The 21,818-nt window shown below is 40.4% G+C and overlaps 1 protein-coding gene across 1 annotated transcript in view; it reads right to left on the bottom strand.

Annotated features, from left to right (window-relative positions):
* The window catches only part of LOC121566964 (rho GTPase-activating protein 42), a 240,429-nt gene extending 219,040 nt beyond the window's left edge, over positions 1–21,389 (bottom strand). The window contains exon 1 of the mRNA XM_041876916.2: positions 21,025–21,389. Within this exon, the coding sequence (XP_041732850.2) occupies positions 21,025–21,178 (154 nt within the window). The 5' untranslated portion in view covers positions 21,179–21,389. The remainder of the gene's footprint in view (positions 1–21,024) is intronic.
* Positions 21,390–21,818: the final 429 nt, after the last annotated feature.

Genomic DNA, 21,818 nt, shown 5'->3' on the forward strand with positions numbered 1-21,818 from the left:
ATAATGTTACTGATCACGAACAAATCTAATTAAAGTCATAACAGAGAAAGCACAGGAGAAGCTGCTTTCTACGGCTGCTTCCCAAACAGCACCCTATTCCCTACATAGGGATATGGGCAATGGTCAAAAGTAGGTCACCAAAAAAGGGAATAGCTTTGGGACGCAGACTTAGGTTTCCAACGTCTCCCTTGTTGTGAGCGAACAGAACATGTAGAAGACTATAACTACTTTACTTTCTGCACCATTACCTTGACTTCAGTAACTACACAGTGGAGCAAGGAGCATTATCATCACCCTTACAGTGGAGCAAGGAGCATTATCATCACCCTTACAGTGGAGCAAGGAGCATTATCATCACCCTTACAGTGGAGCAAGGAGCATTATCATCACCCTTACAGTGGAGCAAGGAGCATTATCATCACCCTTGCAATGGAGCAAGGAGCATTATCATCACCCTTGCAGTGGAGCAAGGAGCATTATCATCACCCTTGCAGTGGAGCAAGGAGCATTATCATCACCCTTACAGTGGAGCGAGGAGCATTATCATCACCCTTACAGTGGAGCAAGGAGCATTATCATCACCCTTACAGTGGAGCAAGGAGCATTATCATCACCCTTACAGTGGGGCAAGGAGCATTATCGTCACCCTTACAGTGGAGCAAGGAGCATTATCATCACCCTTGCAATGGAGCAAGGAGCATTATCATCGCCCTTGCAGTGGAGCAAGGAGCATTATCATCACCCTTGCAGTGGAGCAAGGAGCATTATCATCACCCTTACAGTGGAGCGGGGAGCATTATCATCGCCCTTACAGTGGAGCAAGGAGCATTATCATCACCCTTGCAGTGGAGCAAGGAGCATTATCATCACCCTTGCAGTGGAGCAAGGAGCATTATCATCACCCTTACAGTGGAGAAGGGAGCATTATCATCACCCTTACAGTGGAGAAAGGAGCATTATCATCACCCTTACAGTGGAGCAAGGAGCATTATCATCACCCTTACAGTGGAGAAAGGAGCATTATCATCACCCTTACAGTGGAGAAAGGAGCATTATCATCACCCTGACAGCTATTTCTGTTCCTCTGTCTCTGTTCCCTTTCATTGAGACAAACCAAGAAACAACAACAACAAAATAGAAAGATAAATAAGTTATGTTGTAGACAGGCTGAGGGCCAGGCGGTATTTATCTAAATAAATAGGTTATGTTGTAGACAGGCTGAGGGCCAGGCGGTATTTATCTAAATAAATAGGTTATGTTGTAGACAGGCTGAGGGCCAGGCGGTATTTATCTAAATAAATAGGTTATGTTGTAGACAGGCTGAGGGCCAGGCGGTATTTATCTAAATAAATAGGTTATGTTGTAGACAGGCTGAGGGCCAGGCGGTATTTATCTAAATAAATAGGTTATGTTGTAGACAGGCTGAGGGCCAGGCGGTATTTATCTAAATAAATAGGTTATGTTGTAGACAGGCTGAGGGCCAGGCGGTATTTATCTAAATAAATAGGTTATGTTGTAGACAGGCTGAGGGCCAGGCGGTATTTATCTAAATAAATAGGTTATGTTGTAGACAGGCTGAGGGCCAGGCGGTATTTATCTAAATAAATAGGTTATGTTGTAGACAGGCTGAGGGCCAGGCGGTATTTATCTAAATAAATAGGTTATGTTGTAGACAGGCTGAGGGGCCAGGCGGTATTTATCTAAATAAATAGGTTATGTTGTAGACAGGCTGAGGGCCAGGCGGTATTTATCTAAATAAATAGGTTATGTTGTAGACAGGCTGAGGGCCAGGCGGTATTTATCTAAATAAATAGGTTATGTTGTAGACAGGCTGAGGGCCAGGCGGTATTTATCTAAATAAATAGGTTATGTTGTAGACAGGCTGAGGGCCAGGCGGTATTTATCTAAATAAATAGGTTATGTTGTAGACAGGCTGAGGGCCAGGCGGTATTTATCTAAATAAATAGGTTATGTTGTAGACAGGCTGAGGGCCAGGCGGTATTTATCTAAATAAATAGGTTATGTTGTAGACAGGCTGAGGGCCAGGCGGTATTTATCTAAATAAATAGGTTATGTTGTAGACAGGCTGAGGGCCAGGCGGTATTTATCTAAATAAATAGGTTATGTTGTAGACAGGCTGAGGGCCAGGCGGTATTTATCTAAATAAATAGGTTATGTTGTAGACAGGCTGAGGGCCAGGCGGTATTTATCTAAATAAATAGGTTATGTTGTAGACAGGCTGAGGGCCAGGCGGTATTTATCTAAATAAATAGGTTATGTTGTAGACAGGCTGAGGGCCAGGCGGTATTTATCTAAATAAATAGGTTATGTTGTAGACAGGCTGAGGGCCAGGCGGTATTTATCTAAATAAATAGGTTATGTTGTAGACAGGCTGAGGGCCAGGCGGTATTTATCTAAATAAATAGGTTATGTTGTAGACAGGCTGAGGGCCAGGCGGTATTTATCTAAATAAATAGGTTATGTTGTAGACAGGCTGAGGGCCAGGCGGTATTTATCTAAATAAATAGGTTATGTTGTAGACAGGCTGAGGGCCAGGCGGTATTTATCTAAATAAATAGGTTATGTTGTAGACAGGCTGAGGGCCAGGCGGTATTTATCTAAATAAATAGGTTATGTTGTAGACAGGCTGAGGGCCAGGCGGTATTTATCTAAATAAATAGGTTATGTTGTAGACAGGCTGAGGGGCCAGGCGGTATTTATCTAAATAAATAGGTTATGTTGTAGACAGGCTGAGGGCCAGGCGGTATTTATCTAAATAAATAGGTTATGTTGTAGACAGGCTGAGGGCCAGGCGGTATTTATCTAAATAAATAGGTTATGTTGTAGACAGGCTGAGGGCCAGGCGGTATTTATCTAAATAAATAGGTTATGTTGTAGACAGGCTGAGGGCCAGGCGGTATTTATCTAAATAAATAGGTTATGTTGTAGACAGGCTGAGGGCCAGGCGGTATTTATCTAAATAAATAGGTTATGTTGTAGACAGGCTGAGGGCCAGGCGGTATTTATCTAAATAAATAGGTTATGTTGTAGACAGGCTGAGGGCCAGGCGGTATTTATCTAAATAAATAGGTTATGTTGTAGACAGGCTGAGGGCCAGGCGGTATTTATCTAAATAAATAGGTTATGTTGTAGACAGGCTGAGGGCCAGGCGGTATTTATCTAAATAAATAGGTTATGTTGTAGACAGGCTGAGGGGCCAGGCGGTATTTATCTAAATAAATAGGTTATGTTGTAGACAGGCTGAGGGCCAGGCGGTATTTATCTAAATAAATAGGTTATGTTGTAGACAGGCTGAGGGCCAGGCGGTATTTATCTAAATAAATAGGTTATGTTGTAGACAGGCTGAGGGCCAGGCGGTATTTATCTAAATAAATAGGTTATGTTGTAGACAGGCTGAGGGCCAGGCGGTATTTATCTAAATAGGTTATGTTGTAGACAGGCTGAGGGCCAGGCGGTATTTATCTAAATAAATAGGTTGTTGTAGACAGGCTGAGGGCCAGGCGGTATTTATCTAAATAAATAGGTTATGTTGTAGACAGGCTGAGGGCCAGGCGGTATTTATCTAAATAAATAGGTTATGTTGTAGACAGGCTGAGGGCCAGAAGGTATGTATCTAAATAAATAGGTTATGTTGTTTATCTTTTTAATCTTACCATTTCTACCGATCTGCGTGCCAGTTATGGTTTTCATATGCAAATGTTCCTGAAACAGTTTAATTTAATTTATAGTAACGTCTTCATATCTCTAAATGATTGTCAAATCAAAATTCTATCCAAATCTAAATGAAAATGATACAAACCTAAAAAGTAACTTCTATTGCCATTGCAATTGCCATCTACGTAAAAATGGCCTATATAAAGCCAACAAATAAAAACATTGCAGCCTGCAGGTAGAAAATATCCTGATAAAAACAAATATCCTATAAATCACATTGTCTTCACATGGCCTGTCTGCAACGAACTGGAAACATTGTATCAACTATTAACTGGGTCTGGCCTGAAGCTCGCCACTAGCGAACTTGCAACATTGTATAAAATATTCTGGGCCCTCAAGAGTTTCCAGGACAGACCCAAGCTGTAGACTATTCAAGGGATAAGAAACAGTGCTTGACTTGGGCAGGAGCTCACCGGAGCGGAGTACCGGCACCTCAAATGTTCTACTGCTTGAGCTCCTGTTCCTCTTATAGAATATTAGCTCAACAGTATTGTGGAGCTCCTGCACCTAAATATAAACAGTACCAGCCCCCAAGATGAGTACCGGAACCTATTTCAGTCCAAGTCAAGCACTGATAAGAAGTAATCAGGTAGGCCTATTTTATGACGTTTCCACTGGATCAGAGCATGACATTTTTCCCTTTCATGCTGAATGGTTATCCAAAGGGAGAGAGCTGGAAATATTTTTCCAATACATTGAGGAACTATTGTAATTCTCAATGGATGTAAAAACAGACTTTGTTTGCTTGCTGTTTGAGGTGAAGAAAACATTACTGTGAGAAGCTCCACAGGTCATTAGTGGTGGTGCGTTAAGCCAATCAGAAATACTATCAGATCCCCAAATGGGCACATCTATATGCCTACATTTGAGCGCAGGCCAGGTAGCCTCTAGGACTACTTCTATGCGTGCGCGTCCTGACTCAACATTGACAGGAGCGCTCCAAACAAAAGACAATGACTAAATTGACAAAACTTGTTTCTCACAAGTCTATCATAGGTTGTGCACTCTGCAAACAATGTTTCCACTCCGACAATGAGAACAGGAAGACTGGAATAATATGGAATGCATTAACAGAAATAACCAAAGTAACAAACATTATAGATTAGAAATTATAGGAATTAACGGTAGATGTACTATTGGTGATATATGTAATGGGGAATTGATATACACTAACAATCAAATGCAAACGATTCACACAATGAAGTTATGAAACAATGAATTTGCTCAAATTGGCGGGAGATAACACATTCTGGAGAGAGAAGTGCATTGTGCATCTGGGCGCATGGTTAATCCGACGCATTGGTCATGCAGCATTTACGGTGATAAGACCTCAGCAGAAGTCAGGGCATTCATACTTCTTGCGCTTCGCGTAGCAGTGGAGAGCTGTTGTCAAGGAAGTGAGTTTGTGTTTATACAGGATGTACCGCCCCCACCTACCGTCAACCAAACATATCAATGCGGAGCTATACAGAGCCCTCCGCATTGTTACAACATGGCAATGAGGTAGCGAGCTCGATTTGGCCTCTGCATGCCTCTGGAGGCTCCACAATTGCGTCACACTCTCGACCACATTTTCGAGTCAAGCATACATTGGCTTTTAGTCTAGGCCTCCGCAATGGATTAGTTCACTGAGATGGGCGCAAATATATATACATTTGTTACTGCTCGACTAAAACAATCTCGGTCGACCAACAGCCTAACGACCAAACAATCGACCAGTCGACTAATTGGGGTCAGCCTTACTGACTACCCAAAAACCTCCCACAGCATTCCCAACCTCTGTTACAGTACAAGAATGCCAGAAACGAACTTCTACACCTCCTCCTGGAAGAAACAGATCAATTCAGGATCAGCTCAGATGGAAATGGCTCTAGAACATGTTCTTAGTAATCTAGAACATGTTCTTAGTAATCTAGAACATGTTCTTAGTAATCTAGAGCCAGGATCATAGTCAAACGGATTTTGCTGATTCGGGTACTCATCTGTATAATTTTTTTGTATTTCCCATGCATACGAAAAATAGTTTGTTCAGTTTCCCAAATATGTCTGTTACATAGGCAAGAAGACACATTTTCTTTTTATTACACAGAAAGTCAACAAGTCTGTTTTTTTTTACATCCATGACAACAGCTCCTCTCTCAATTCAAAAAATATTTCCAACACTCATCCTCGATAACCACCAAGCCTCGGTGTGAAATAGAACATTGTCATGCTCTGATCCCACACCTCCACATAGTTTTCAGTTATTTTGCCGCCAGTTGCCATCTCTGTGTATCCATTATAGCGCAGTGGGTGTATCATACAATGCGTCCATATGGCAGATGGAGACACATTCATAACTAGAGTGCAGAGGCCTGCCTGCCGTCCCGTGATAGATGGAGCCCAATCTGTGCAAAAAGCCCACCGTTTCATGCTTAATGAGAGACAGAGGATCCGTTTGAGACTGAACAATATCTACTCGTGAATAGCATCCCCCGACATATATTGAACAAAACTCAATGCATCTCGGCCCTCACAGCTAGCGTCCATTTGGAGAGCATAAGGTGGGGAGTTTTTGAGTCCTTCAGTCAGTTTCCTCTTGATTGCTAGCAATAGCATCAATTTAGGAAATTCTCCCGCGAACCCATTTTCATATCAGGCGACCCCACATGGGTTTGTGAACTGCTGGTTTATTGAGATAGCCTATATTAAATACACCACCAGCTTGATTGTGGTGTAGTACTGCTTTAGACTGGCAAGTAGTACTGCTTTAGACTGGTAAATACTACTGCTTTAGACTGGCAAATACTACTGCTTTAGACTGGTAAATACTACTGCTTTAGACTGGCAAATACTACTGCTTTAGACTGGCAAATAGTACTGCTTTAGACTAGTAAATAGTACTGCTTTAGACTGGTAAATAGTACAGCTTTAGACTGGCAAATAGTACTGCTTTAGACTGGCAAATACTACTGCTTTAGACTGGCAAATAGTACTGTTTTAGACTGGTAAATAGTACTGCTTTAGACTGGTAAATAGTACTGCTTTAGACTGGTAAATAGTACTGCTTCAGACTGGTAAATAGTACTGCTTTAGACTGGTAAATAGTACTGCTTTAGACTGGTAAATAGTACTGCTTTAGACTAGCAACATAACTAACTAACTTTCTGATTTCCTTCTTCTTCTTCTTCTGTAATTTATATGCAATGTTTAGGACTGATTTAGAATAGATCAGACACAGGTAACCCACTGGTGACCAATATATTATCTCACCATGTATACTGTGGAATGGGACTAGTGAGGAAGCACAGAGTTATCTTTCTCACACTGTTCACACACACCGCATATTTAGTTACATACTGGATCCTTGACAGTAATCCAATCTAACTAAGTAAACATATTGGTAATAATTTATTTGAATGGTAAATCTCTGTCTACTGATAAACTGGGTAAATCAACATGTAGCCTAGGCCTATTCAAAATACAGGTGAACGCATATTCAATAGGAGTCTGTGCATGCATTGAGTTATTGAGCTTGTGTGGGCTGATTTCATGGGGCTACAGATGAAAAACAATCTGTTTCCCTTCCATTTGGGACTTATTTTATTGTACTGATCAACAACATTTGCATAGAAGTAGCTTATTTTATGAAAGGGTGCGCTGTCTCTTTAACTGGTAATGACGTCATTCACGAGGCAACAGGGGGCTGCATGTCCGAGGCCTATTCACACAGTCAGCTCGCTGAGAGACGTACGAGAGAGACCAAACTCAATCAACCAATCAAATGGACTATAGATTTCACTAAAGATACATTTTATGACTGTAGTTTGTTTTAAGACAGAATCTGTTTGAAATATAGAAGGTATGATGCTGCGTTCTCAAACAGATTCAATATCATCTGTTGCCAAGGACTTAGGCCCACACACTCGACCCTTCTGGTTACCTTGACACTTCCTGGTTACCTTGACACTTCCTGGTTACCTTGATCCTTCCTGGCTAAGAAATCAAATAGAAGCAGTCTCCAAGGACGCAATACAGTGGAGATCTCCTGGCAAGAAGCAAAAATCCCACACAGAGAAAATGAGTGGAGAGAGTCATGGTGAGGCCCTATAATCCCAAGGGGACCAATTAAATCACACATCCACCTTTATGGTTACCATGGCTCAGTCTGAATCACAGGAATGTACTATAACCTCAGATCTCCAAAGGGTGGGAAGTAGGAACTGATGTTGCCGTGGGTTAATGCTCTCCTCACCACAGGCATAGATACAGTATGATTGCATCCCAAATGGTACTATGTTCTCTATACAGAGGCTCTGTACAGTGGAGGGTGTGTGTGTGTGTGCGTCTGTGTGTGTGTGTGTGTGTGTGTGTGTGTGTGTGTGTGTGTGCGTGTGTGCGTGTGCGTGCGTGCGTGCGTGTGTGTGTTAGGGTTGTCACGATACCAGTACGGTGATACTACCATACCTGATATACCATCGCTAAAAGGAAAACTCAAAGCAGACGGAACTCTGTGGTTCTTTAAAAACCTACTGTATATAAAATATTGTGCTATAGCTTGGAAAAGAAACGTGATTCTGGGTGACAACATTAGGACTATATATGGGGGAGGGGGAGAGAGAGGGGGAGAAAGAGAGAGAGAGAGACAGAGACAGAGAGAGAGACAGAGACAGAGAGAGAGAGAGAGAGAGAGAGAGAGAGAGAGAGAGAGAGAGAGAGAGAGAGAGAGAGAGAGAGAGAGAGAGAGAGAGAGAGAGAGAGAGAGAGAGAGAGAGAGAGAGAGAGAGAGAGAGAGAGAGAGAGAGAGAGAGAGAGAGAGAGAGAGAGAGAGAGAGAGAGAGAGAGAGAGAGACGCCAACAGGGGTTAATAATAATAATAATATGCCATTTAGCAGACGCTTTTATCCAAAGCCACTTACAGTCATGTGTGCATGCATTTTTGTGTATGGGTGGTCCCGGGGATCGAACCCACTACCCTGGCGTTACAAGCGCCGTGCTCTACCAGCTGAGCTAGGGTTGACCTTTGACATGTAGCTCTCCCCCAGGGTTCTAGACTCTCAAACTGTAGGTCTACAAGGTGGAGCAGACTTTGTGAAAAAATACACATTGATGTTTCCCCATATGCACACTACCGTTCCTTGAGGACGTTCTCTTGGGTACATTCTTAACAGGACGAGAGTGTGGAGAATGCATACATTTTAAATCTGAATGGCACTTGCACTCCCATGCTACCGCATTACCTTTGACCTTTTAGAGTAAATTGCATCATCAACATGTCGGCTGCTCGTCTATGCTGGACTTTACTGGATCACGACAAACCTCTGTAACTAATGTTACAGTTGAAGTCGGAGGTTTACATACACCTCAGCCAAATACATTTAGACTCGGTTTATCACAATTCCTGACATTTAATCCTAGTAAAAATTCCCTGTCTTAAGTCAGTTAGGATGTGAAATGTGAAAATGTGAAATGTCAGAATAATAGTAGAGAGAATGATTTATTTCTACACTCTATTAGTATTTGGTAGCATTGCCTTTAAATTGTTTAACTTGGTTCAAACGTTTCGGGTAGCCTTCCACAAGCTTCCCACAATAAGTTGGGTGAATTCTGGCCCATTCCTCCTGACAGAGCTGGTGTAACTGGGTCAGGTTTGTAGGCCTCCTTGCTCGCACACGCTTTCTCAGTTCTGCCCACAACTTTTCTATAGGATTGAGGTCAGGGCTTTGTGATGGCCACTCCAATACCTTGACTTTGTTGTCCTTAAACCATTTTGCCACAACTTTGGAAGTATGCTTGGGGTCATTGTCCATTTGGAAGACCCATTTGCGACCAAGCTTTAACTTCCTGACTGATGTCTTGAGATGTTACTTCAATATATCCACATAATATTTTGTGAAGTGCACCAGTCCCTCCTGCAGCAAAGCACCCCACATCATGATGCTGCCAACCCCGTGCTTCCCGGTTGGGATGGTGTTCTTCAGCTTGCAAGCATTCCCCTTTTTCCTCCAAACATAACGATGGTCATTATGGCCAAACAGTTCTATTTTTTTTTCATCAGACCAGAGGACATTTCTCCAAAAAGTATGATATTTTTCCCCATGTGCAGTTGCAAACCGTAGTCTGGCTTTTTTATGGCGGTTTTGGAGCAGTGGCTTCTTCCTTGCTGAGCGGCCTTTCAGGTCATGTCGATATAGGACACGTTTTACTGTGGATATAGATACTTTTGTACCTGTTTCCTCCAGCATCTTCACAAGGTCCTTTGCTGCTGTTGTTCTGGGATTGATTTGCACTTTTCGCACCAAAGTACAATAATCTCTAGGACAAAGAATGCGTCTCCTTCCTGAGCGTTATGACGGCTGCATGGTCCCATGGTGTTTATATTTGCGTACTATTGTTTGTACAGATGAACGTGGTACCTTCAGGTGTTTGGAAATTACTCCCGAGGATGAACCAGACTTGTAGAGGTCAGATTGTCCATTCGTAAATTCAGATTGTTTCGCTCTCGGAGTGTTCAAAGCGCACACTGGACGCTCTGGCCGAGGGGTAGGGTTGATCCAAGCATTCTGACTTCACAACGGCAGTCAAGAACCCAAGCTAACTGGCTAACGTTGGCTAGCTTGCTAGCTACTTCCAGACACAAATGAGAGAACACCTCACTCTGACCATTTTACTCGCCCTAGCAGAGCTGGTTAGGCTGTTTTTATGATATCCAGAGCGTTGGTGACTGCAACTGTGCTGCTGGCAACAATTTAATTACGCTTTTTTTGACAACGTTTACTGACACCAGCCATATTCAACGGGTGTTGAGCGTACGTAAATTCATCAGTTATTCTGTGCTCTGGCACACTGACGAGAGTGCTCTGAAATCGGAGTAAATAGCCAGAGCAAATTTACGAACACACCGAATTAACAATGTCCATTGAGAACGCACAATGACTATACCACTTAGCTAAGCTAATAATGACGTGAATAATCAAGTCAATAAACGTTGAGTAGTTAGTTATAGTTAATATACTGTCAAGTTCGATGTATTAGTAGCCAACTAACGTTAGGTAGCTAGCTAACATACCGGTACATACTGCTGTAATGCTATGCGGTTCGTAAGGATAGCGTAGCTAACAAATTGTCATCCAACATAACGTGTAACTTATTTGAAAAGTAATGACTTTATTACATTGCTCAAATTTTTTTTTAAACATTTGTCATAATCAGTTAAAGCAATTAATTTGTATCCGCTCTCGTCGGACTTCGGAAGCATATTTTCCGCCATTTTCTTCAAATCTGAAAATGTTGTGAAGCCACGCCCATTTTCTGAGGAATTGCCTTATGTGCCCTAAAAGCACGGAAATAGTGTCCACTGCTTGTAAACTTCGTATTTTGGCGAAGATGGAACTTTTGGCATAGTAACTATATCCATACTATGACCAATAAGCATACTACATACTCAATTTACGTCACAAATAGTAAGGTTACTGCGGTTACTATGAGTATTGGAACACAGCTTCTGTGTCCAGTATGAAGGAAGTTCAAGGTAGTTTCGCGAGCCAATGCTAACTAGCGTTAGCGCAATGACTGGAAGTCAATGGGTATCTGCTAGCATTTCAGTAAAGCATTGGAGCCTGTTAATCCGTTTATTTTGTATTATTTAGCTACATAGAAATGTGGTTAGCTAAGCTAGCTAACTTTAGCAAGAGACGACTTATGTTTACATTATATGCATTAGCAACATACTTCAACATAGTGTTAACATATATATTAACAATAATAGATAATAGACAGTACTGTGCAGCCGTCTTCATCGACCTGGCCAAGGCTTTCGACTCTGTCAACCACCGCATTCTTATTGGCAGACTAAATAGCCTTGGTTTCTCAAATGACTGCCTCGCCTGGTTCACCAACTACTTCTCAGATAGAGTTCAGTGTGTCAAATCGGAGGGCCTGTTGTCTGGACCTATGGCAGTCCCTATGGGGGTGCCACAGGGTTCAATTCTTGGGCCGACACTTTTCTCCGTGTATATCAATGATGTCGCTCTTGCTGCTGGTGACTCTCAGATCCACCTCTACGCAGACGACACCATTTTGTATACATCTGGCCCTTCATTGGACACTGTGTTAACAAACCTCCAAACGAGCTTCAATGCCATACAACAATCCTTCAGTAGCCTCCAACTGCTCTTAAACACTAGTAAAACTAAATGCATGCTTTTCAATCGAACGCTGCTGGCACCCGCCCACCCGACTAGAATCACCACTCTCGACGGGTCTGACCTAGAGTATGTGGACAACTACAAATACCTAGGTGTCTGGTTAGACTGTAAACTCAACTTCCAGACTCACATAAAGAATCTCCAATCCAAAGTTAAATCTAGAATCGGCTTCCTATTTCGGAACAAAGCCTCCTTCACTCATGCTGCCAAACATGCCCTCGTAAAACTGACTATCCTACCGATCCTTGACTTCGGCGATGTCATTTACAAAATAGCCTCCAACACTCTACTCAGCAAATTGGATGTAGTCTATCACAGTGCCATCCGTTTTGTCTCCAAAGCCCCATACACTACCCACCACTGTGACCTGTACGCTCTTGTTGGCTGGTCCTCACTACATGTTCGTCGTCAAACCCACTGGCTCCAGGCCATCTATAAATCACTGCTAGGCAAATCCCCGCCTTATCTTAGCTCATTGGTCACCATAGCAGCACCCACCCGTAGTCTGCGCTCCAGCAGGTATATCTCACTGGTCATTCCCAAAGCCAACACCTCCTTTGGCCGCCATTCCTTCCAGTTCTCTGCTGCCAATGACTGGAACGAATTGCAAAAATCTCTGAAGCTGGAGACTCTTATCTCCCTCAATAACTTTAAGCATCAGTTGTCAGAGCACCTTACCGATCACTGCACCTGTACACAGCCCATCTGAAATTAGCCCACCCAACTACCTCATCCCTATATTGTTATTTATTTTGCTCTTTTGCACCCCAGTATCTCTATTTGCACTTGCACATCTAGCATTCCAGTGTTAATACTATTGTAATTATTCTGCACTATAGCCTATTTATTGCCTTACCTCCATAACTTGCTACATTTGCACACACTGTATATATATTTTCTGTTGTATTTCTGACTTTATGTTTTTTACCCCATATGTAACTCTGTGTTGTTTTTATTGCACTACTTTGCTTTATCTTGGCCAGGTCGCAGTTGTAAATGAGAACCTGTTCTCAACTGGCTTACCTGGTTAAATAAAGGTGAAATAAATAAAAAATAAAAAACATAGAACCTAATTTGTTGCCTTACAACCTGGAATTAAAATTGATTTTTGGGGGGTTTGTATCATTTGATTTACACAACATGCCTAACACTTTGAAGATGCAAAATATGTTTTATCGTGAAAAAACAAGAAATAAGACAAAAACAGAAAACTTGAGCGTGCATAACTATTCACCCCTCCAAAGTCAATACTTTGTAGAGCCACCTTTTGCAGCAATTACAGCTGCAAGTCTCTTGGGGTATGTCTCTATAAGCTTGGCACATCTAGCCACTGGAATATTTGCCCATTCTTCAAGGCAAAACTGCTCCAGCTCCTTCAAGTTGGATGGGTTCCGCTGGTGTACAGCATTCATTAAGTCATACCACAGATTCTCAATTGTATTGAGGTCTGGGCTTTGACTAGGCAATTCCAAGACATTTAAATGTTTCTCCTTTAACCACTTGAGTGTTGCTTTAGCAATATGCTTAGGGTCATTGTACTGCTGGAAGGTGAACCTCCGTCCCAGTCTCAAATCTCTGGAAGTCTGAAACAGATTTCCCTCAAGTATTTCCCTGTATTTAGCGCCATCCATCATTCCAGTGTCCCAGTCCCTGCTGATGAAAAACATCCCTACAGCATGATGCTGCCACCACCATGCTTCACTGTATGGATGGTGTTCTCGGGGTGATGAGAGGTGTTGGGTTTGCGCCAGACATAGCGTTTTCCTTGATGGCCAAAAAGCTCAATTTTAGTCTCATCTGACCAGAGTACCTTCCATATGTTTGGGGAGTCTCCCACATGCCTTTTGGCGAACACTAAACATGTTTGCTTATTTTTTTCTTTAAGCAATGGCTTTTTTCTGGTCACTCTTCCGTAAAGCCCAGCTCTGTGGAGTGTACGGCTTAAAGTGGTCCTATGGACAGATACTCCAATCTTTGCAGCTCCTTCAGGGTCATCTTTGGTCTCTTTGTTGCCTCTGATTAATGCCCTCCTTGCCTGGCCATGAGTTTTTGTGGGCGGCCCTCTCTTGGCAGGTTTGTTGTGGTGCCATATTCTTTCAATTTTTTTATAATGGATTTAATGGTGCTCCGTGGGATGTTCAAAGTTTCTGATATTTTTTTATAACCCAACCCTGATCTGTACTTCTCCACAACTTTGTCCCTGACCTGTTTGGAGAGCTCCTTGGTCTTCATGGTGCCGCTTGCTTGGTGGTGCCCCTTGCTTAGTGGTGTTGCAGACTCTGGAGCCTTTCAGAACAGGTGGATATATACTGAGAACATGTGACAGATCATGTGACACTTAGATTGCACACAGGTGGACTTTATTTAACTAATTATGTGACTTCTGAAGGTAATTGGTTGCACCAGATCTTATTTAGGGGCTTCTTAGCAAAGGGGGTGAATACATAATATGCAAGCACCACTTTTCCGTTATTTATTTGTTCTAATTTTTTGAAACAAGTTATTTTTTTCATTTCACTTCACCAATTTCGACTATTATGTGTATGTCCTTTACATGAAATCCAAAAAAAATCCATTTAAATTACAGGTTGTAATGCAACAATAGGAAAAACGCCAAGGGGGATGAATAATTTTGCAAGGCACTGTATTTATGTATTCAGAGATGTTGTTGATTTGTGTTTGAGGAGGTCCCTTGTCATGATTCATGGATATTTAGCAACCTGCCCAAGTTAGCTGGCTAGCTAAGCTCACCCGTCATGATCCATGGCTACATGGGCACAGTCTTCAAGTACTCTGTCAACCCTGGAAAACATGTCAATTTAATCTGTTACTAGCTACGCTACAAATGAACAAATAATCTAGTAATAATATAGCTAGTTAGCTAGTTTAACAGGCAAAAACGACCTAAAACTAATGTTATGCAAGGTAGATGACTAGCTGTCAATTGTTTGTTGCTAGCTAGCTACCAATTCCTCCTGGCTAGCTAGATATCCAGTTAGCCCTATTGACTTACTATAGGGTTGCGATCTATGCACACTTCAGTGGGTATTGTAGGCAGGTAAACCGAAATAACACTATGTATTTATTAACATATCATGAGCTGTGCAAGGGCAACATTTCATTCCGAAGTTGGGAGTTTATTTTCTCTCGCTTCAGCCCAAATAATCGCTGCTATTGATTTCAATACATTTTGCGTAGTTTTTTACTTGGTTGGTCATATTTCTGTAAATAGTTTCCATAGAAGCTTGCATTGATGAATGCTTCGAAATGTGTACAAGCGGAATACGCATCTGAGAAATGCCCTCCGTGCTCCGTTTCGTAAACTTTGATTTGGACTCATACTCCAACTGATACATGCTCCAATTTGCGTGCTTGGAGAACGGTAGTGTGCAACACCCAATATGGTGAATTTGGTAGTTTCACATAGCGTTTAGTTATAGTTTCACATACAGCATGAGTTCTCCATTAGGAGCTAGATATGAATAGAGACAGAGCTATTAAGAGACATCCATTCTTACAGCAACTCCACATGAAACTACTGAGAGACTGTAGTAGGCTTCTTTAAAACCCCATGGGGCATTAGGGCTCCTTATGGAGTGTAGTCCCATCACCATCTAAACAAGGCCTCTAGTTCTGCTGACTGCTAAAGGAAGAGTGGCCAAACAACTAGCAGTTAGATTGCTTTGACTTTACTGGGAATACATCAGAATGTGCTGAAAGGGGGAAATGGATAGTGTTGCCCGTGTTGCTGTTCAAACGGCCCTGGAGTCATACAACTCTGATAAAACCGAGAGACTGAATAGTAACAGTAACCTTCCACTGCAGTCTGTCTGTATGTCCGTCTGGCTCTTTTCCACTGTGGTATTGAATATCCCAGGATGATAATATGGTTACAATGTGGGATTACAGTAGAACACTGAGACACCAGTGAGGATTGGTCATCAGCTTGGTTTGCAGAACAGGGGTAAGAAACTACTATCCTCTTTGGAAACTATCCCAATGGAGCCCAACTCTCTTAACGGGCACTTGACATTTACATTCTGCTGACGCCGAACCAGGATCTCTAGTGGCCTTCGACCACTGCACCACTCGGGAGTCACTAGTCACTACTCACTAGTCAGAGATATATACCCTCTGCTAACTCGTTGGTACTAACACATGTAATCAAAGCCTATTGGGTGATAACTTGTTTTTAACTAGGACAGAGGAATTTATAACAGATTTTTTCCAACATAACATAGGTACAGCAAATGCCCTTATTGTATGGGACACCTTTAAATGTGCCTTTAGAGGCCATGTAATTCAGTACTCATCTCGAAAAAACAAAAGCAATTTAGGTCAAAAGAGTCCATACTAACAAAGGAAATAGAAGGTCTAACAGAACAGATAGATAGCAATAAAAACTGTAACATAGAGGCTCAGAATAAATTAGAGGAAAAACTAAAAGAAATTGAGAAACTTATTCAAGAAAGATCAAGTGTAATATATTATCAAAATAAAGCAAACTGGATGGAATATGGGGAAAAATGCACCAAATTCATTTTTAATCTTCAACATAGGAATGCTACCAAAAACAATTTACTGAAACTGGTTACAAATGACGGAGTCAACCATGATTCACCAAATTATATTTTGAAGGAGGAAACAAAGTACTTTAAGCATATGTTTTCTTTTCAGTCGCCTCCATCTCCTCTAACTGAAGCTAATTGTAGAGATTTTTTTCTATTGATAATGTCAAATTAACAGCCACACAGAAAGACTCATGTGAAGGTGAAATTACAGAGGAGGAACTTCTGGATGCAATTAAAGACTTTAAGTCCGGGAAAACTCCAGGGTTGGATGGCATACCAGTCGAGGTATACCAAACCTTTTTTGATATACTCAGAGGACCGTTATTAGCATGTTTTAACCACTCCTATGTAAATGGTAGATTATCAGACACTCAAGAAGAAGGTCTGATTTCATTATTACTGAAACAGGATACAAGTGGAAAATATAAAGATCCAGAATCCATTAAAAAAATTGGAGGCCCCTTACACTTCAGTGTTGTGATGCAGAAATTCTAGCAAAATGTATAGCGCATAGAATTATAAAGGTATTGTCGGATATTATTCATTCCAATCAGACAGGTTTTTTACACGGACGATACATTGGAGATAATATAAGGCAAGTACTGGAAACAATAGAACACTATGAAAAATCTGGGAAACCAGGCCTGCTATTCATAGCAGACATCAAAACGGCATTTGATAAAGTATGACTGGGGTTTATATATAAAAGCCTGGAGCATTTCAATTTTGGAGAATCTCTTATAAAATGGGTTAAAATCATATATAGTAACCCTAGGTGTAAAATAGTAAATAATGGCTATTTCTCAGAAAGTTTTAAACTGTCAAGAGGAGTGAAACAAGGTTGTCCAATATCGCCATATCTATTTATAATGGCCATTGAGATGTTAGCTATTAAAATCAGATCCAACAATAATATCAAGGGATTAGAAATCCAGGGCTTAAAAACAAAGGTGTCATTGTATGATGATGATTAAAGTGTACTTTTAAATCCACAACTTGAATCCCTCCACAGCCTTATAGAGAATCTAGATACATTTTCTAACCTCTCTGGATTACAACCAAATTATGATAAATGTACTATATTATGTATTGGATCACTAAAAAATACAATTTTTACATTACCATGTAGTTTATTAATAAAATGGTCTGATGGTGATGTGGATATACTCGGAATACATATCCCAAAGGAAATAAATGATCTAACTCCAATACATTTTAATAGAAAGTTAAGATCTTGCTACCATGGAAAGGTAAATGTGTCAACCTCTCAATTTGTGGAAAATCACCCTGATTAACTCTTTGGTGTTGTCCCAGTTTACCTATTTGCTTATGGTCTTGCCTACGCCTAGCGAACAGTTTTTTTAATTATATGAGAAAAAAATATTCTATTTTATTTGGAACGACAAGCCAGACAAAATTAAACGGGCCTATTTATATAATGAATATGAATTCGGAGAACAGACATTATTAAATATTAAAGCATTAGACCTATCACTAAAAGCTTCAGTCATACAAAAGTTATACTTAAATCCGAACTGGTTCTCTAGCAAATTAGTAAGATTGTCTCACCCAATGTTCAAGAATGGCCTTTTTCTCTTTATTCAGATTACAACCTCTCACTTTCAGTTATTTGAAAAGGAAATCATCTCCCAAATATCACAATTTCTAAAACAAGCCATAGAAAGTTGGTTGCAATTTCAATTTAATCCTCCAGAAACGACAGAACAAATAATGCAACAAATATTGTGGTTAAACTCAAATATACTAATTGATTAAAAAAACTTTTTTTTTGACAAATTTAAAAGGTATAATCTTCGTAAATGATATCATCGGTAGGACTGATGGAGTTATGTCGCACATGCAGCTAACAAAAACATATGGAAATGTCTACTCTACCCAAAATTACAACCAAATAATTGCAGCCTTACCGCAAAAATGGAAGTAGAAAGTGGAAGGGGGAAAAAGTATGTCGGCCCTGCATTAAAGAACATAATTGGTTAAAGAAAACTGTGATAAATAAAAAACTATACCAGTTTAATTTAAGGATCCAGCCGTCCCATATAGATTGCAAAATAGTTGGGAAGAGATTTTTGACGTACCGATCCCATGGCATAGTGTTTATGAACTGATACGCAAAACGACGCCCGATTCAAAACTTATAATTTTTCTATTTAAATTATTATATAAAATTCTTGCAACCAATAGAATGTAATTTATATGGGGGATACAATCTTCCCAGCTCTGCAGATTTTGCTGTGAAGAGACAGAATCATTAGATCATTTGTTTTGGTTCTGTCCATTTGTAGCTTGTTTTTGGACACAGGTCCAGGAATGGCTGAAGGATTGCAATATTTACCTGGAGCTAACCCTGCAGATAGCACTACTGGGTGATCTGAAAAGTCATAGTCAATCGATCAATAATATAATAATACTTTTAGCAAAAATGTTTATTTTCAATTTACAATCTGTAGAAACAATGAGAATAGAAAGGTTCAGAACTTGTGTAAAACATCACAGTACAGTTGAAAAATATATGGCAAATAGAAATCCAATATGGATGGTGTTAAGAGATAGATGGGTGGTGTTGAATGGAGCTGAAGGATGGGACTAATAACAACTAACAACAACTAATAACAACAAGATAACTAATGTAAAGCATACTGTGTCCATAATAAGTATATAGGTTATAGGTTGAGAGCTTTTGTGAAAGAGCACAGTTAGAAAGATATGGCATGTAGAAGCAAACCGGATGGACATCATGAAAATAATCAGAGAGGTTGAGGGTAGAGGAAGTTCAGGAGTAAAAACAAACAAAATATAATTAGTGACTGTGTCCATAATATGTATATAGTATGTATAAGCTGGAAGTAGAGGCCTAAGCATTGTTGTTCACTAGTTTACTCCAATTAGGGAGGGGATGGTGGGGTTGGAAAGTAATAAAGGGAAATATATTGTTTTAAAGGATGTGTATATGTATATGTATGTATGTATGTATGTATGTATGTATGTATGTATGTATGTATGTATGTATGTATGTATGTATGTATGTATGTATGTATGTATGTATGTATGTATGTATGTATGTATATATGTATATATGTATGTATGTATGTATGTATGTATGTATGTATGTATGTATGTATGTATGTATGTATGTATGTATGTATGTATGTATGTGTGTGTATGTATGTATATATATATACAGTGCTATGAAAAAGTATTTGCCCCCTTTCTAATTTTCTCTACTTTTGCATATTTGTGATACTGAATGTTATCAGATCTTCAACCAAAACCTAATATTAGTCCAGGTTGAAGATCTGATAACATTCAGTATCACAAACATGCAAAAGTAGAGAAAATTAGAAAGATTTGCGAGAAAAAAAAACATATGGGGAATTGGAAGTGATGCAGACAATTACATTGATGGAAGTTACAATCTATCTGCAATATTAAAGCTGATCTACCCCCAAAATTTTTTTTAAAATAATTATCTCTCTCTCTCTGTCTGTCTGTCTGTCTGTCTGTCTGTCTGTCTGTCTGTCTGTCTGTCTGTCTCTCTCTCTCTCTCCCTCTCTCACTCTCACTCTCTCTCACTCTCTCTCCTCTCTCTCTCTCTCTCTCTCTCTCTCTGTCGCTCTGTCTCTCTCTCTCTCTCTCTCTCTCTGTCTTTCTCTCTCTCTCTCTCTCTCTCTCTCTCTCTCTCTCCCTCTCTCGCTCCCTCTCTCTCTCCCTCTCTCTGTCTGTCTCTGTCTGTCTGTCTGTCTGTCTGGGTTCTAGCCTGATGTAGGTACATTGTGTAGTAAGGCCATTGCAACCCCAGCCATTACAACCCTCATTCCATAAATGAATACATGTCCTTACAGTAGGCTGCTCTCTACCTAATTAAAGTGGCCTGTATGTCTAGGCTAGGCATAGGTAGGATAGAAAACACAATTCAATCTTTTTCAGTCTTGACTTTTTTTTTTCAAACTTGAAATGGTCAAATCCTATGTAATTGTACTCATTGCTAAAACACTGATTATAGAAAAGAAAAGGAGAGAGTGGTAAATAACATGAACAGAGGGAATGTTCACTTATTATCGGTGCCTGACAGGGGCGCGTAGTAAAATGTAATTTTCCACTTCAGCGGCATAAAGACTACCGCTTAGGCATAAAGACTACCGCGTAGGCATAAAGACTACCGCGTAGGCATAAAGACTACCGCGTAGGCATAAAGACTACCGCGTAGGCATAAAGACTACCGCGTAGGCATAAAGACTACCGCGTAGGCATAAAGACTACCGTGCCATAACCGTCGACGGGTTCAAAGAGGATCCTCGACGCGGATTGGATGGTGAGAAACCATTAGGCTACACTCTAATAATTGTATATTGGGGTATCTTTAACCTTTAGCACAAAAACGACCTTTGTTCCAAAATGTTATAACACACAATCTAGACATTCGAGTCGCTTTTTATCTGATACACTGCAACACAGTTTGAAGTTAGACATTTGAAGATGATCAGGAAGAAGAGGATGAGAACGCTACTTACTCTTCAGCGCCGTAATCAACATATTCCCGTCTTTGATCAGTTCTTTGATGAATTTGTTTGTACGGTCCAACTCTATTTCATGATATTTTAGCCGTTCTCTGAAATCAGGGCTATCCAGAAAAGAATCGCTAAACTCCAGAGTTGGGAGTCCCATTGTGAACTCGAAAGTAAGACTATGTGTCCCGCACAATAAACTCGTTTTAAGTTATTTTCCGATAATACAAGTATTTACCTAATAGAAGTTGATTGCGGTTTTCATCATGCTATACCGGTGTTATTTGCAATCTAGAGTTCTCGCAATTATTTTCCGCCCACTTTCCCTGAACTTCCGCCGTAGTTTTGTTCTTTTCTCACCAACATTTTCTCCAGAGCCCCTCACCAAAATAACCAGTGATTGTGAGACTCCTGCTGGTAAGGTTTGGGACGCGTTTTGATTGACTTAACAAAATATTAGGAACTTATTGTATGTGTCTTGGTTGTTAAGGAGTTAAAACTAAACTAAACGTCAACTAAACAAAAATGTAGTTTAAACTTAACTAGTAAATAAATCAAGTTAGATGATAATGCCCTCTGTGTTTTCTCAACCATCATCTTATAAAGTATATATTAGCCTACACATCTCATTTGGTTTATTACATAGGCGAGTTATAACATATCAGCCAATAAGACTACCAATGTCGCCTAGCTCACATTTCTCTTGGGAGATAATGTATTATATGGCTGACTGTACACAATTGAAAAGTGCAGCCTAATGCTGCTTATCCAGGCCAGCCTGTCAAGCACGAACAGAAAAT

Source organism: Coregonus clupeaformis, chromosome 5 (genome assembly GCF_020615455.1).
Source record: "Coregonus clupeaformis isolate EN_2021a chromosome 5, ASM2061545v1, whole genome shotgun sequence".
Classification (NCBI taxonomy): domain Eukaryota; kingdom Metazoa; phylum Chordata; class Actinopteri; order Salmoniformes; family Salmonidae; genus Coregonus; species Coregonus clupeaformis.